This window comes from Heteronotia binoei, chromosome 19, assembly GCF_032191835.1.
Source record: "Heteronotia binoei isolate CCM8104 ecotype False Entrance Well chromosome 19, APGP_CSIRO_Hbin_v1, whole genome shotgun sequence".
Classification (NCBI taxonomy): domain Eukaryota; kingdom Metazoa; phylum Chordata; class Lepidosauria; order Squamata; family Gekkonidae; genus Heteronotia; species Heteronotia binoei.
The window spans coordinates 7,082,205-7,099,725 of NC_083241.1; the positions used below are offsets into that span (position 1 = coordinate 7,082,205).

Here is a 17,521-nt window from a genome sequence, read left to right on the forward strand (position 1 = left end):
TATTTAAGATTAGGTAGCAGAGATATAAACTTTATAAAGGACACAATCACAATCTCTTTTGTGTTTCTCCCATGGGATCCAGGGAACTGGGCAAAGGAAGCTCTGGCTCTTTCCTTCCTTCCCCAGGGGACCAGGAGGGGAGGAACCTCAGCCAATAGGGGAAGAGAGCTTTGACTCCATAACTCTGCTGTGCGATGGGGGGGAGCCTGGCAAAATAAGCTCTTCCTCTCCCCTTCCTACCCCAGGGAGGAGCCTCAGCCAATGGAGAGACTTTGCTTTGTAGCTCCTGTGTGATTTAGCAAGCCTGGCAAAGCAAGGTGTTGTGCAGAAGGATGCAAGAGAGAGGAAGAAGGAAGCGGATGACAGCCGGTTGCTTCGGGGCCTGATAGGAGCCCTCCAAGGGCTTGATTTGGCTTCAGGCCGCATGTTTGACACCCCTGTTTTAAAGCGACGCTCTGTGAGCTTCCCTTTTTTATTTGTTGTCATCGCAGCTCGAACCCTTTCAACAAAGAGGAGCTGACGGCCATCTTGAAGTTTGGCGCCGAAGACCTCTTCAAGGAAGTAGAGGGGGAAGAATCGGAGCCACAGGTAGGCGTTTCCTCTAAGCAGGATGCCAGGAATTTATGTAGTCACAAAAACGACATCCTTTTGTGGTCAATCAGGGCCACCATGGCATCTGCCATTAAAAACAGCATTACAAAAGCAGACCGTCGAACCCATTAAAACCAAAACTGAAATGCATAACGGAAAACATAGAAACAATAGTTAAAACGAGGCAGGAAGGAGGGATGACTGAGGGAACGGCAGATGAAACAAAAAGTCTTCACCTGCTAGTAAAAGACCGTGGATGCATTCACAGTATACTAAATAATGCGTTTTGCAACTGAATTTCTGCTATTCTCATACAGTAAAAATCCAGTTGCCAAACACATTATTTGGTACGGTGTGAATGCACCCAGTGATAGAACAGGACAGATGAATATCTTGGGGAGGAAGTTCCATAATTTTGGCTGAAAAGGCCACCTCTCAGGCTGCCATGTGTCCATTTTCAGAAGGTGAGGAAACTGGAAGCAGGGTTTCAGAAGTTGATTGTGCTGGTCAAATAGGTTTGGATGGGAATTGGTAGTCCTCTGGTTATGCTGTTTCCAAATCATATAGTGCCACTGACTGTTTCTTTCTTTCTTAAGTAGCAGAGAAACCTCATTACATATGAGTTTCAAGTTGCCTGCCCAGCGAGGAACCTCCCTGCCGCGTCTCTGCATGAGTCCTTGCTCTGGCCTTTTCTCCTTTAAGTCTGTTGTTGAACCCAGAGCATTGACTCCTGCTGAAACAAAGGGAATAAGCTCAATGGAGCATGGATAATTTTTTCCTTGCGCACCTTAGAAGTAAACCTTTGGGGGCACAAGAGGGCAGTGGGCCGGGTCCATTACAGTGTTGCCTTGGCAACAATCCTGAATGCCTGCCAAAGAACCCCTGGGAACAGGATTTTGGAGTCATGTTGGGATGCATTGGGGGGGGGGGGGGGAGAAAGTTACACTCTGTGGGTCAGGGTCCTTGAACTTGTGGAAACCCATCACTGGATCCAACCCAGTGTGTCTCCAGGGTTTTGGGTTTTTTTTGAGATTTGAGCAGTTTATTAAACTTTCAAAAGCAAGTCAAAAATAAAATTAAATACAAAATTAAACCTCAAAATTACAGAGCAAAACGTAAACAAAATTGAGCAAGACTGCAAAATAATACATACTTATTTTAGCATTTCAGAGAAACCATCAGACAATCAATAGTAAATGGAATTCATGTATCTCAAGAACATAAGAGAAGCCGTGTTAGATCAGGCCAATGGCCCATCCAGTCCAACACTCTGTGTCACATAAGAACATAAGAGAAGCCATGTTGGATCAGGCCAGTGGCCCATCCAGTCCAACACTCTGTGTCACATAAGAGAAGCCATGTTGGATCAGGCCAGTGGCTCATCCAGTCCAACACTCTGTGTCACATAAGAGAAGCCATGTTGGATCAGGCCAATGGGCCATCCAGTCCAACACTCTGTGTCACATAAGAACATAAGAGAAGCCATGTTGGATCAGGCCAATGGCCCATCCAGTCCAACACTCTGAGTCACAGAAGAACATAAGAGAAGCCATGTTGGATCAGGCCAATGGCCCATCCAGTCCAACACTCTGTGTCACATAAGAACACAAGAGGAGCCATGTTGGATCAGGCCAATGGCCCATCCAGTCCAACACTCTGTGTCACAAAAGAACATATGAGAAGCCGTGCTGGATCAGGCAAATGGCCCATCCAGTCCAACACTCTGTGTCACATAAGAACATAAGAGAAGCCATGTTAGATCAGGCCAATGGCCCATCCAGTCCAATACTCTGTGTCACATAGTGGCAAAAATTTTTTATGTATATATATAAAAAATTTTTTATATATATATATATACACACACACCCTGTGGCTAATAGCCACTGATGGACCTCTGCTCCATATTTTTATCTAAACCCCTCTTGAAGGTGGCTATGCTTGTGGTTGCCACCACCTCCTTACTTTGAGAAGTTACATTTTGAAAAAAAAGGGAAACCATTTCTCTTCAAAATGTGATTTGTACAATGGGCTTTCAGTTGTAAGAATTTGTGACGCCAATTTATCTGAAATAAGGCCATCCCTCTTATTATTTTATAAATCATTTCCTAATATTAAGGGCAAACCTTTTCTTCCAGTATTGAGCTATTCCAATTTCTGCTGCAAGTAGTAAAGAAGTCGCTAAGTGTTGCCTCAATTTAGTAATGTTGTTTGTACTTTCCCAAATGTATGGACTTGGGAGTTTTAATTAAGAAGGGGAGGGTGCCTCAGATTTCAGAAATTTGGGGGACTCTGAACACACCCACACACACCCCGCTTCTGGTCCAGTAACTTTGAAGCTTTCCAGCTTTTCTCCAGACTTCTTTCTGGTTTGGGTGGTTGGGAAGAGGATTCGTACAGATTTCTGCCCCCTTGTTCCTTTTTGATGCCATTTCTCCCTAATTTCAGGAGATGGACATAGATGAAATCTTGCGCCTAGCTGAAACACACGAGAATGAAGTGTCCACAAGCGCGACGGATGAACTTCTCTCACAATTCAAGGTACAGCCAAAGGCAGGGGGAGATGATATTCCTAGAAGCAAGAGTGAGGAAAAGGAGCAGTTGTTAGGGGCATGAAGGGATTTGGATCTTAGGATGGGCGCTAGCTCATAGGGCTCTTAAACCGATTTTAGATGAGTACACAGAGGATAATTTGTTTGGTTGCTCTTAGCTGTGAAAGCTTAAAACGCTTGGTAGTTATTATTACCAAGTACTGGGGGGAAAGGGGAGGGAAGCTGCCATAGTATAGCTCAGTCTCGGAAGCTAAGCAGGGTTGGTACTTGGAAGGGAGATCACCTAGCAAGGCTCTGTAGAGGAAGGCAATGGCAAACCACCTCTGCTTCTCGCTTGCTTTGAAAGCCCTTTGCTGGGGTCACCACACGTCTTGGATGGGAGACCACCAAGGAAGACTCTGCAGAGGAAGGTGACGGGCAACCACCTCTGCTTCTCACTTTTTTTGAAGGCCCTCTGCTGGGGTCACCATAAGTCTTGGATGGGAGACCACCAAGGAAGACTCTGCAGAGGAAGGCGACGGGCAACCACCTCTGCTTCTCACTTTTTTTGAAGGCCCTTTGCTGGGGTCACCATAAGTCTTGGATGGGAGACCACCAAGGAAGACTCTGCATAGGAAGGCGATGGCCAACCACCTCTGCTTCTCACTTTTTTTGAAGGCCCTTTGCTGGGGTCACCATAAGTCTTGGATGGGAGACCACCAAGGAAGACTCCGCAGAGGAAGGCGATGGCCAACCACCTCTGCTTCTCACTTTTTTTGAAGGCCCTTTGCTGGGGTCACCATAAGTCTTGGATGGGAGACCACCAAGGAAGACTCCACAGAGGAAGGCGATGGCCAACCACCTCTGCTTCTCACTTTTTTTGAAGGCCCTTTGCTGGGGTCACCATAAGTCTTGGATGGGAGACCACCAAGGAAGACTCTGCAGAGGAAGGCGATGGCCAACCACCTCTGCTTCTCACTTTTTTTGAAGGCCCTTTGCTGGGGTCACCATAAGTCTTGGATGGGAGACCACCAAGGAAGACTCTGCAGAGGAAGGCGATGGCCAACCACCTCTGCTTCTCACTTTTTTTGAAGGCCCTTTGCTGGGGTCACCACACGTCTTAGATGGGAGACCACCAAGGAAGACTCTGCAGAGGAAGGCGATGGCCAACCACCTCTGCTTCTCACTTTTTTTGAAGGCCCTTTTGCTGGGGTCACCATAAGTCTTGGATGGGAGACCACCAAGGAAGACTCTGCAGAGGAAGGCGACGGGCAACCACCTCTGCTTCTCACTTTTTTTGAAGGCCCTTTGCTGGGGTCACCGTAAGTCTTGGATGGGAGACCACCAAGGAAGACTCTGCAGAGGAAGGCGATGGCCAACCACCTCTGCTTCTCACTTTTTTTGAAGGCCCCTTGCTGGGGTCACCATAAGTCTTGGATGGGAGACCACCAAGGAAGACTCTGCAGAGGAAGGCGACGGGCAGCCACCTCTGCTTCTCACTTTTTTTGAAGGCCCTTTGCTGGGGTCACCATAAGTCTTGGATGGGAGACCACCAAGGAAGACTCTGCAGAGGAAGGCGATGGCCAACCACCTCTGCTTCTCACTTTTTTTGAAGGCCCTTTGCTGGGGTCACCATAAGTCTTGGATGGGAGACCACCAAGGAAGACTCCGCAGAGGAAGGCGATGGCCAACCACCTCTGCTTCTCACTTTTTTTGAAGGCCCTTTGCTGGGGTCACCATAAGTCTTGGATGGGAGACCACCAAGGAAGACTCTGCAGAGGAAGGCGATGGCCAACCACCTCTGCTTCTCACTTTTTTGAAGGCCCTTTGCTGGGGTCACCATAAGTCTTGGATGGGAGACCACCAAGGAAGACTCTGCAGAGGAAGGCGACGGGCAACCACCTCTGCTTCTCACTTTTTTTGAAGGCCCTTTGCTGGGGTCACCATAAGTCTTGGATGGGAGACCACCAAGGAAGACTCTGCAGAGGAAGGCGACGGGCAACCACCTCTGCTTCTCACTTGCCTTGAAAGCTCCTTGCTGCAGTTTCCATAACTCGGTTGTGACTTGATGGTGCTTACATATGTACTGGGGAGAGACACTTGCTACTGAGTTTCCAGGGCTGTTGCTGAAGCTGGGCTGCTTTTGACGTCAGCCAGCAAAGCAACTCTCGGGTTCTCTTTGGAGGCATGTCAAGCTGCACTCTCCTCCTAACCTCCCTCATGATGTTGTTGAGAGGATTAAGTGGTTTGTCGGAGGATAACAAAATAGCTGTGGGGGAAAGACCAGATTAAAAAATGTAATCTGCAGCACAATGCTGCTTTATACTGAGTCAGACACTTTAGGCCTGGGGCTGTGACTGGTAATGGCATGATTTTATTTTATTATTTTACCAAATTTAAATCTAGCCCTCTTCTTTGTGGTACCTGTGCAGTCCCACACTTGGGTTCGATGCCCTGCACGAATCCGACCTCGGTGGTTTTTCAAAGCAGCGTCAGCGTCTCTTTTCTTTGGCAGCCCTCCCCTCCGGGTCCGGCCGGAAGTGGTCACTGCATGACCGGATCCGGAGTGGAGGACCGCCCTCCCGCTCAGTTTCTTTTTCGCCGCCACCCTGTACAGACCTCGTGTACCTCGCTCAGCGTTTCAAGCTCCGGCACAGGGACCACGAAGAAGATAAACAGGTTACTTACCTGTAACTGATGATCTTTGAGCGGTCACCTGTGCAGTCACACACGACCCACCCAGCCTTCCCCATAGCTGATCCACTCATCAAATTAATCCAGATGCACTGGCCAGTGGCGTCTGGATCCGGTCATGCGCAGCGACCACTTCTGGCTGGACCCGGAGGGGAGGGCCGCCAAAGAAAAGACGCTGACGCTACTTTGAAAAATCACCAAGGTCGGATTCGTGCAGGGCATCGAACCCAAGTGTGTGACTGCACAGGTGATCACTCGACCATCAGTTACTGGGTAAGCGACCTGTTTTTTCTGCCCTTCCCAGTGCCGCTAAGGCAGGTAACAAACAGACAGAATAAAATCACAAAACCAATCAACCTTCTCAAGTAAAACAATTTAAATCAGAGCTGAAAATGCACACAAAGACCCAGAAACGACAGTTAATACATGTCTTTTCAGGATGTTGAAGTGGGTGGTTGCCAATGAGCTAGGGCCCCTTCCTGCACCTATCAGTCTTCCACAGAAAGGGGTCCATTGGGTGTCTGTTTAACCAGATTTCCGATATGCACATTGGGTTGCCGGGTTGATTTACCTTGCCGGTGGTCTGACATCCTTCCGGGAGACCAGAAGTGAAGTTGGGCATTTCCAGGCTGACTTCCAGTTTCGGGCCTACTTCCAATCAGGGGTGACACTCTGGATTTTGGGCAAAACTCTGTGGTGAATTTGACTTCCAATCATAGAGTTTTGCCCAAAAACGAGAGCGTCCCCTCCCCCAAAAAAACCTTCCCTGGAAGTAGGCCTGAAAAGGTCAGTTGAGGGTGGGATTTCCCCTCACCTGCTCGCTGGCTGGCAATAGGCATAGGACTGCCAAGCTCCCAGGCCGGGCGGGAGTTCTTTCACTCGGGAGGTTTCCAACCCACCAGACCTCATTGGGCCGGCGGGGGGACCCCCTCCCGACGTCACTGGCACAATGACGTTACTCGCAAGTGACATAATTGCACTGGCGATGTGCATTGGCTGCTCTAGGAGCTTCCGGGAAAACGATGGTTTTCCCTCCCAAATTGCTAGAACGTCCGGGAGAACCATAGAGTTTTCCCGGAAGCTCCTAGAGCGGCTGGTGCAATGATGTCGCTTGTGAATGATGTCGTCGTGCTGCGTGCGCACTATGCGCATGCAAGAAAAGTCCCCTGCCCCAGGTTGGCAACCCTAGACAGGCAGGAAAGCAGGTTCTCCTGTTTCCACCCAGGGGCGAAGGGGGCTGGCAACTCTTAAGCGCGCATGGGTTGTCCTTTTCATTTTCTTTAAACGTTGTCTAAGAGCTCGGGGGTTGTTGGCGATCACTGGGGAAACCAGAGAGCCGTCCAGGTCTTTGGGACATGTTCCATTTCCCACTGGGCTTTGAACTTGTCTGGTGGTCTTGGAGAACATGCGCTTCAGTTATTACAATCCCCTACTAGGACTTCCTCCTCTTTCGTCCCCCAAGAGGAAGCTGCTTCTGACATTTGAAAACGGGCAACAGAACTGGCACCCGGGAACAAAATGAGGGATGTTTTCTTTCCAGGTAGCAAACTTTACAACGATGGAGGAGGAAGAAGCAGAGCTGGAAGACAGGTCTCAGAAGGACTGGGACGAAATCATCCCCGAGGAGCAGAGAAAGAAGGTGGAGGAGGAGGAGCGCCAAAAGGAGCTGGAGGAGATCTACATGCTCCCCAGGATTCGCAGCTCTGCTAAAAAGGTATAGCCGGGACCGGGGTCGTTTTGTAGAAAAAGAGGTGCTGGATCTCATTAGCCCAACTCATTTGCATATGCCACACACCCCCTGACATCACCGGAAGGTGCACTAAATTATATCAGCTCAGCATCTACCTTAAAAACGGGGCTTTTTTTTTTTGTAGCAGGAACTCCTTTGCCTATTAGGCCACACACCCGTGATGTAGCCAGTCCTCCTGGAGCTTAGAGGGCTCTTAGTACAGGGCCTACTGTAAGCTCCAGGAGGATTGGCTACATCAGGGGTGTGTGGCCTAATAGGCAAAGGAGGTCCTGCTAGAATTCCTTACAGGGTTCTTCTTACAGGGCCTGCTGTAAGCTCCAGGAGGATTGGCTACATCAGGGGGGTGTGGCCTAATAGGCAAAGGAGGTCCTGCTAGAATTCCTTACAGGGCTCTTCTTACAGGGCCTACTGGAAGCTCCAGGAGAATTGGCTGCATCAGGGGTGTGTGGCCTAATATGCAAAGGAGGTCCTGCTAGAATTCCTTACAGGGCTCTTTGTACAGGGCCTGCTGTAAGCTCCAGGAGGATTGGCTACATCAGGGGTGTGTGGCCTAATAGGCAAAGGAGGTCCTGCTAGAATTCCTTACAGGGCTCTTCTTACAGGGCCTACTGGAAGCTCCAGGAGAATTGGCTGCATCAGGGGTGTGTGGCCTAATATGCAAAGGAGGTCCTGCTAGAATTCCTTACAGGGCTCTTCTTACAGGGCCTGCTGTAAGCTCCAGGAGGATTGGCTGCATCAGGAGGGTGTGGCCTAATATGCAAAGGAGGTCCTGCTAGAATTCCTTACAGGGCTCTTTGTACAGGGCCTGCTGTAAGCTCCAGGAGGATTGGCTACATCAGGGGGGTGTGGCCTAATAGGCAAAGGAGGTCCTGCTAGAATTCCTTACAGGGCTCTTCGTACAGGGCCTGCTGTAAGCTCCAGGAGGATTGGCTACACCAGGGGTGTGTGGCCTAATATGCAAAGGAGGTCCTGCTAGAATTCCTTACAGGGCTCTTCGTACAGGGCCTACTGGAAGCTCCAGGAGGATTGGCTACACCAGGGGTGTGTGGCCTAATAGGCAAAGGAGGTCCTGCTAGAATTCCTTACAAGGCTCTTCTTACAGGGCCTGCTGTAAGCTCCAGGAGGATTGGCTACATCAGGGGGGTGTGGCCTAATATGCAAAGAAGGTCCTGCTAGAATTCCTTACAGGGCTCTTCTTACAGGGCCTACTGGAAGCTCCAGGAGGATTGGCTACATCAGGGGGGTGTGGCCTAATAGGCAAAGGAGGTCCTGCTAGAATTCCTTACAGGGCTCTTCATACAGGGCCTACTGGAAGCTCCAGGAGGATTGGCTACATCAGGGGGGTGTGGCCTAATAGGCAAAGGAGGTCCTGCTAGAATTCCTTACAGGGCTCTTAGTACAGGGCCTGCTGTAAGCTCCAGGAGGATTGGCTACATCAGGGGGGTGTGGCCTAATAGGCAAAGGAGGTCCTGCTAGAATTCCTTACAGGGCTCTTAGTACAGGGCCTGCTGTAAGCTCCAGGAGGATTGGCTACATCAGGGGGGTGTGGCCTAATAGGCAAAGGAGGTCCTGCTAGAATTCCTTACAGGGCTCTTAGTACAGGGCCTGCTGTAAGCTCCAGGAGGATTGGCTACATCAGGGGGGTGTGGCCTAATAGGCAAAGGAGGTCCTGCTAGAATTCCTTACAGGGCTCTTAGTACAGGGCCTGCTGTAAGCTCCAGGAGGATTGGCTACATCAGGGGGGTGTGGCCTAATAGGCAAAGGAGGTCCTGCTAGAATTCCTTACAGGGCTCTTAGTACAGGGCCTGCTGTAAGCTCCAGGAGGATTGGCTACATCAGGGGGGTGTGGCCTAATATGCAAAGGAGGTCCTGCTAGAATTCCTTACAGGGCTCTTCGTACAGGGCCTACTGGAAGCTCCAGGAGGATTGGCTGCATCAGGGGTGTGTGGCCTAATATGCAAAGGAGGTCCTGCTAGAATTCCTTACAGGGCTCTTCTCACAGGGCCTGCTGTAAGCTCCAGGAGGATTGGCTACATCAGGGGCGTGTGGCCTAATAGGCAAAGGAGGTCCTGCTAGAATTCCTTACAGGGCTCTTCGTACAGGGCCTACTGGAAGCTCCAGGAGGATTGGCTGCATCAGGGGTGTGTGGCCTAATATGCAAAGGAGGTCCTGCTAGAATTCCTTACAGGGCTCTTCGTACAGGGCCTACTGGAAGCTCCAGGAGGATTGGCTGCATCAGGGGTGTGTGGCCTAATATGCAAAGGAGGTCCTGCTAGAATTCCTTACAGGGCTCTTCATACAGGGCCTACTGTAAGCTCCAGGAGGATTGGCTACATCAGGGGCGTGTGGCCTAATAGGCAAAGGAGGTCCTGCTACAAAAAAAGACCTGCTTAAAATGCTTCTTGAATTAGAATTGTCCTAATCAAACCTTACTCCCATTCATACTTTTTAAACGACTTTCTCTGATGTGGCCCCAGTGGCATGATGAAGATTTCCATCTGTCAGCTTGATGTGTTTTGGTTGTTTCCCCATTTTTTTGTGGAGAAAAATATTAGAAAGCTTGTCAGATCTTAGAGGGCAGCAAAATTCTCTCGGAATTTGAACAATGGAGCCCAAAAGCAAGGGGTTTTTTTGGGGGGGGGGTGAAGAAAGAAAGAGCACAATAAAATTTAGAGGTTTTGGAGCTCTGCTCCTGTGAGGGCTGGCCTGGACTGTGTGCATGCTGAGGTGTTGTGGAAATACAGGAAAGGTACCCAATGCGAAATCAGATTTAGTTTCCCAAGGAAGTCATCTTTTGCGTTGTGGCGTATCCGGGCCTCACAAGACTGCTCAAGCCCTCCACCAGCCTGCTGTTGCTTTGTTAAAAACAAGCCCTCAAGGTTTCCCTGGTGCTTTCACTCAACTACCACAAAAGCCCGTTCCTGTAACTCAAATCTGGTTTGCCTTCATGAAGCATTTGGGGTACAGGGGGAGCACATTGCTGACCCTTCGGCTGTCGACCTCTCTCCTCCCTCAGGCTCAGGCGAATGACAGCGATTCGGACAGCGAGATGAAGAGGAAGCTGCAGAGATCCTCAGGCTCTGAGAGCGAGACAGAGGATTCGGACGACGACAAGAGGCCCAAGCGCCGAGGGCGACCCCGGAGCGTTCGGAAGGACACGGTGGAAGGCTTCACAGACTCAGAAATCAGGAGGTTGGTGCAGACAGGGCCGGATTAACCATTAGGCCAAGTATGGGCCCCCACACCTTTAGGGGCCCCGGGCTGGCTCCCCCCAGTTTCCCCCCTGCTTGCAGAAGAAGAAGAAGAAGAAGAAGATATTGGATTTATATCCCGCCCTCCACTCCGAAGAGTCTCAGAGCAGCTCACAATCTCCTTTCCCTTCCTCCCCCACAACAGACACCCTGTGAGGTAGATGAAGATATTGGATTTTTATCCTGCCCTCCACTCCGAAGAGTCTCAGAGCAGCTCACAATCTCCTTTACCTTCCTCCCCCACAACAGTCACCCTGTGAGGTGGGTGGGGCTGGAGAGGGCTCTCACAGCAGCTGCCCTTTCAAGGACAACCTCTGCCAGAGCTATGGCTGACCCAAGGCCATTCCAGCAGGTGCAAGTGGAGGAGTGGGGAATCAAACCCGGTTCTCCCAGATAAGAGTCCGCACACTTAACCACTACACCAAACCCTCCCAGCCTGCATGTGCAGACAGCTGCTCTTTGCCTGACTTGCCTGGTGCGGCTGCTGCTGGCGTTGTCGCCAAGTTTGCCTCTCTCTGACTCCCCCCCCCACCATGGTTTTGTCCAAGGGACTTTTGAGAAGGAGCCTGAAGGCTGCAGTGGGGGCCGCGGGCTGCGGGTGTTCCGACAGAGACAAGGGCCCCCCAAGATTTTGACTACCATTGGGTTTAATCCAGCACTGGGTGCAGACTGCCCAAAGGCCCCACAGATACTGGTCAGCATGCGGCCATCAATTTGATATCAGTCGATTTATCCCACGATCTCAGGAAGGGTTACAATGGTCCTTTGTCCTTTTTGCATTCTTCTACGGCGGTAATGTCAGGTACGGGAACTATCGTCAATAATAACGACTCTCCATCAGTTCAGGATAAGCGTTTATTGTAAGATCGCGCTGGTGACACCGTTCGAGCTAGTGTCAGCAGTGGGATACAACTGCAGGTGTGTTAAGATACATACTTTCATTGCGGCCCTTACAAACGCGCCTTTTGTCTCGGGCGCCAGATCAATTCAAAAGCAAAAAGCTCGCACAAAATAATTAAATGTTGTTTCTCACACTACCAAGCGGCATATGTAATCACCTCAAGATAACATACTGGAGTAACCTTGAAGGCCAGGCCGGGAAGGAGCGAACTGGTCTCCCTCGTGGGGTGCTCGAGTTGCCGTTTCTTCTAGAGAGCAAGCATACATAATAACAATGGCTAGGGCTCTTGACAGTACGGTAAATGAAAGCAATAAAATTACAGCAGAGGGTCTTCTTGCTAATGCAGCTGTGGAGCGCAGGAATCTCAGCAGGGAAGTTAAAACAGCAAAAAAACAATTGCATTAAAACCAGCAACAGCTCATGAAAGTAGCAACTAAAAAAAATGTAGATTTGGTGTCACAACAGGAACCAGCTACCGGAAGAGGTGAGGGCCCTGCGGGACCTTGGGCAGTTCCGCAGGGCCTGTAAGACAGTCCTCTTCCGGTTGGCATACAACTGATCGGTACTTGAAAATTTCGAATACAAGGCTGTAGTATGGTACTTTGGTAAATGGCTTTGTTTTACTGTTTTTACTGGTTTATTGTTTAAATGTTGTAAATTGACGTGTTTTAAAACTTAATCCTGTGTTAGAACTTTTGTGTTGTGAGCCGCCCTGAGCCGCTTTGGTGGGAAGGGCGGGATATAAACTAAATAAAATGAAATGGAATGAAAAATGAAAAGGGATGGTGGGGTGGGAATCAGCAAGCAGGGAAATAAGTCTTCACCTGGTTCCAGCAAGATACTAATTGCAAAAAAGTCCAGAAAAGGGCAACTAGAATGATTCAAGGTTTGGAACACTTTCCCTATGAAGAAAGGTTAAAACGCTTGGGGCTCTTTAGCTTGGAGAAACGTCAACGGCGGGGTGGCATGATAGAGGTTTACAAGATTATGCATGGGATGGAGAAGGTAGAGAAAGAAGTCCTTTTCTCCCTCTCTCACACTGCAAGAACTCGTGGGCATTCAATGAAATTGCTGAGCAGTCGGGTTAGAACAGATAAAAGGAAGTCCTTCTTCACCCAAAGGGTGATTAACACATGGAATTCACTGCCACAGGAGGTGGCGGCAGCTACAGGCATAGCCAGCTTCAAGAGGAGAATGGATAAGCATATGGAACAGAGGTCCATCAGTGGCTATTAGCCACAGCATATTATTGGAACTATCTTGGGCAGTGATGCTCTGTATTCTTGGTGCTTGGGGGTGGACAAAGTGGAAGGGCTTCTAGCCCCACTTGTGAACCTCCTGATGGCACTTAGGTTTTTGTTTTTTTTTTTACCATTGCGTGTTGGACTAATCCAACATGGCTTCCCTTATGTTCTTAATTTTAGTGTCAGGTGAAGGCCGTCCATGCTTGGAGGGCCAACAAGAAGTAGGCCTCGTTCTCTTGAAGTGCTTTTTGCTGTGGCCACGTGAATTAAGGAATGTCGATTGGCATGCTCAGGCTGTGATGCAGACATCTCTGAGACATGGTTTTGTTTTATTTATTTCCCTCAGGTTTATCAAGGCCTATAAGAAGTTTGGCGTTCCCCTGGAACGGTAAGTGCCGCTAGATTTGTTCTCCTGAGAGCCAGTTTGTGGACTCAGTTTGTTTTCTGAAGCCTGCATTTCTCAAAAGTTAGATGTTTATTGGGGGGGGGGGGAGGATGAGAGGGTAGAGCAGCAATTGCAAGTTAATGTGTGTATAGTTTGGAGAGAATTCCTATTGGGAGGCTGGAAATCTCTCGGTAGATTTCCCTTGTGGGTAACATGTATAGAAGAAGAAGAAGAATTGCAGATTTATACCCCGCCCTTCTCTCTGAATCAGAGACTCAGAGCGGCTTACAATCTCCTATATCATCTCCCCCCACAACAGACACCCTGTGAGGTGGGTGGGGCTGAGAGAGCTCTGACAGAAACTGCCCTTTCAAGGACAACCTCTGTGAGAGCTATGGCTGACCCAAGGCCATCCCAGCAGCTGCAAGTGGAGGAGTGGGGAATCAAACCCAGTTCTCCCAGATAAGAGTCCGCACACTTCGCCACTACACCAAACTGGCTCTCCATAGCTAGGAGAGCAAAGAGCGAGAGGCGTTTTCAGTTGCTGAAGCCTGCCTGATTTATTTACTGATTAGGATTTAGACCCTGCCCTCCATCCCAAGTAGGCTCAGGGCGGGGTACGATAAACTATCAAACAGATAAAATAGTACCCATACATGTTAAAAGGAAAGCAAGGGGCAACAATTAACAAGGGGCAGCGAGCTAAAATTTAATAAGAGCAACAACCCCGAGAGTGTGGTGTAAATGTACACAGAGAAACTGCTTATCGAACAGGTGGGCTCAAACTAACACCTATAGCACAAATTGGTATAAAACAGGGGTGGCCAAACTGGCACATTGAGGGACTCTCAAAGCCCCCTTCAGCTGACTTGGAGAAAGCATTTCTCTCTTTAAATTACTTCTCTGAGCCAAGCCAGCCAGTGGCTTGGAGAATGTATTTAAAATTGCTTTCTTTCCACCTCTCTCTCTCCTCCCCCCATCTTCCTTCCTTCCCATTCATGTCTTGCAGCTCTCAAGCTTCTGATGTTTATTCTGTGTGGCTCTTACATTAAGAAAGCTTGGCCGCCCCTGGTATAAGACATCATATAGCCTGTGATTATATAGCTAAAATTTCTTTTGACCCAAGGGGACAGTTTTTACAGACATAACCTACAAAAGTAATAATGAGACAGAGTTAGAAATGTGAAAGGTTAATATGCAATTAAAGGGCCAAACATTAAAAACAAAGTGTAAAATAAATCATAAACCAACATACATGTTTTTATTGTAGAAAGCTAAAACCATTTAAGGGCCCATCATAAGCATCTAGGGTTGCCAAGTCCAATTCAAGAAATATCTGGGGACTTTGGGGGAGGAGCCAGGAGACTTTGGGGGTGGAGCCAGGAGACATTGGGGCGGAGCCGAGAGCAAGGGTGTGACAAGCATAATTGAACTCCAAAGGGAGTTCTGGCCATCACATTTAAAGGGACAGCACATCTTTTAAATGCCTTCCTTCCATAGGAAATAATGAAGGATAGGGGCACCTTCTTTGGGGGCTCATAGAATTGGACCCTCTGGTCCAATCTTTTTGAAACTTGGGAGGTATTTTGAGGAGAGGCACTAGATGTTATACTGAAAATATAGTGCCTCTATCTCAAAAAACAGCCCCCCCAGAGCCCCCCGATACCCGCAGATCAATTCCTCATCATTCCCTATGGGAATTGTTCATGGAGGTGCATGATGGCTGTGGGGGTGGGGCTTCCCCCGCCGGCCAGCTGGCTGGGGGAGGGGGGAAGCCTGTAAAACCGGGGGATCCCCCTCTGGGACCTGGGGATTGGGAAGCCTATAAGCCTCTATCCTACGTACAATCATAAAACCATGTACAGTCATAAAAAAAACGATTGTACGTAGGATAGAGGCTTACGACGGGCCCTTAAATGGTTTTAGCTTTCTGCAATAAAAACACGTATGTTGGTTTTATGATTTATTTTACACTTTGTTTTTAATGTTTGGCCCTTGAATTGCACATTAACCTTTCAGGTTTCTTACTCCAGTTTTTGGGGTTAAGTTTCTTTCCCCTTCTTTGTTTTCCCTTTTACAGAGTTAGAAATGCCCTTATTTCATTTGAGGCAGGTTCTGTGTCACAGGACTTAAATGGTGCCCTTTCTGGGGGTGTTAAGGATCTATTTTATATCCCCTCCCCCCCCCCCCGTCTCCTCAGACTGGAGTGTATTGCTCGAGATGCTGAACTGGTGGACAAGTCGGTGGCTGATTTGAAGCGTCTGGGGGACCTTCTTCACAACAGCTGCGTTTCGGCCATGCAAGAGTTTGAGGAACAGCTGAAGGATAACCCGACGGAAGGTAAGGCCTGGATGCTGAGTCTACGGGATTAGCGATACGCGGGGTGAAATTCTAGCAGGAGCTCCTTTGCATATTCGGCCACACACCCCTGATGTGGCCAATCCTCCAAGAGCTTACAAAAAAGAGCCTTGTAAGCTCCTGGAGGACTGGCTACATCAAGGTTGTGCGGCCTAATACGCAAAGGAGCTCCTGCTAGAATTCCACCCCTGGCGATACGGGATTCTTTGGCGGTGCATTGGAAAGTTTTGTATGTTTGTAAATATTGTAGAGAACGGTTGCAATAGCACAGAATTGTTTGTAGCAAAGACACGTTTGCGGGATGAGGTTTGGTTATTCTGAAACTGATACAGAGAGAATTGCAACACACAAAAAAAGAGAGAGCGAGAGAGGGATCCCAGTCTACCTTTGGGAAGCAGGGCTGCCATCGACTCCAGCGGCCGCAGAGTCAGGAAGGATGGTGGCACCCTTGTGCTCGTGAGTGGTGCTGACAAGTAGCACGCAGATAGCACGCGTCCCTTTCTGATCGTTTGTAGCTGTGCCCTTTTCAGGAAAAGGGCCAGGGAAGCGGAGGGGCCCCACCATCAAGATTTCCAGCGTCCAGGTGAACGTGAAAGCCATCATCCAGCACGAGGAGGAATTTGCAATGCTGCATCAGGCGATCACCGCGGACCTGGAGGAGAGGAAAAAGTGAGCGGAGGGAGTCACGGAATTGGGTCAGATGAAATGCAAGTACAGTAGACGGAGGACCACCCCGGTTTGAATTGCCTTTAATGCTGGGCCGCTCGCTTTGCTGGTCTGACGAGCAAAACGTCCATCGTGGCAACTGATGGACGGAGGTCCTCAATCAGTGCACAGATGCCCCAGCATCCCCCCCCCCCCCCCGGGGCAGCTTTGCATCTGGTTCATTGCTTCTTTCTCATAGAAGCGAATGCCGGAAATTCAGAAAATGACTCGGAGTTGGGAGTGAGCAGTGAAGTGGCCACGTTTGCAGACGACACTAAATTGTTCAGGGTGGTGAGAACCGGAGAGGATTGTGAGGCACTCCAAAGGGATCTGTTGAGGCTGGGTGAGGGGGGGGGGGAACGTGGCTTGGCCCTGGGGTTGGGGGGAAACGTGCCTTGGCCTCAGCATCTAGGACTGGGCGTAGGCTTTTTGCTCTCTTCCCTTGTGGTCTGGGTTGCTGTCGAGAATGGCTAACAAAACACAAGGCACCGTGGTCTCTAAGCTAGACAAAAACCATAATAAGATGGTGCAATTAATAACAAACCTTTCTATCCATCATCTATCTATATTACAATACAGAGCGATAAGAAATTATTAATAAAGTGCAGTCCATGAATGGTGAATTCAGTCCAACCAAGGTGTGTTCTACAAATATAGTCCCGTAGAGAGTGCTTTCCTCCTTTCTTCCACTAGCCAGTGGGATTTCTCTTGAACAAGAGACAAGCTGTCAAGAATGGCGCTTGCACTTTCATATGTAGGGGTTCCATTGTAGGGGTTCCTTGCTTGGTCACTCGAGGGTGACTAGGTTTTTGAGCCTATGGAATTCCAGCACAGCACAGTGAGCGCAGCCACAAAATGGCTGCCAACGAGCCACAAAATGGCTGCCGTCACACAGCGAATATCTTTGTCAAAGCAGCATTTGGAAAAATCTGCACAGTCAATCAGATCTTCGGTGGCCAATCAGATGCCTTGGTGGGCAAAAGCCCCACATGGCTCCACCCACTTTCTGTAATCTTTGAGGGGGGGGTGGTGCCCAAAAAGGTCGATGGGTGCTATAGCTCCCAAAGTCACCACATTGGGGTCCCCTCTGCTAGGGTGCAGCTGAGAGACAGAA

At 49.2% G+C, this 17,521-nt stretch overlaps 1 protein-coding gene across 6 annotated transcripts in view; it reads left to right on the forward strand.

Moving 5' to 3' along the window:
* The window catches only part of CHD2 (chromodomain helicase DNA binding protein 2), a 119,177-nt gene that overhangs the window by 82,171 nt on the left and 19,485 nt on the right, over window positions 1-17,521 (forward strand). For all 6 annotated transcript variants that reach the window (XM_060259791.1, XM_060259793.1, XM_060259792.1 and 3 more), the window contains 7 exons: window positions 492-588; window positions 3,037-3,129; window positions 7,354-7,527; window positions 10,580-10,755; window positions 13,306-13,347; window positions 15,545-15,684; window positions 16,233-16,371. In XM_060259791.1, coding sequence (XP_060115774.1) covers window positions 492-588; window positions 3,037-3,129; window positions 7,354-7,527; window positions 10,580-10,755; window positions 13,306-13,347; window positions 15,545-15,684; window positions 16,233-16,371 — 861 coding nt within the window. The remainder of the gene's footprint in view (window positions 1-491; window positions 589-3,036; window positions 3,130-7,353; window positions 7,528-10,579; window positions 10,756-13,305; window positions 13,348-15,544; window positions 15,685-16,232; window positions 16,372-17,521) is intronic.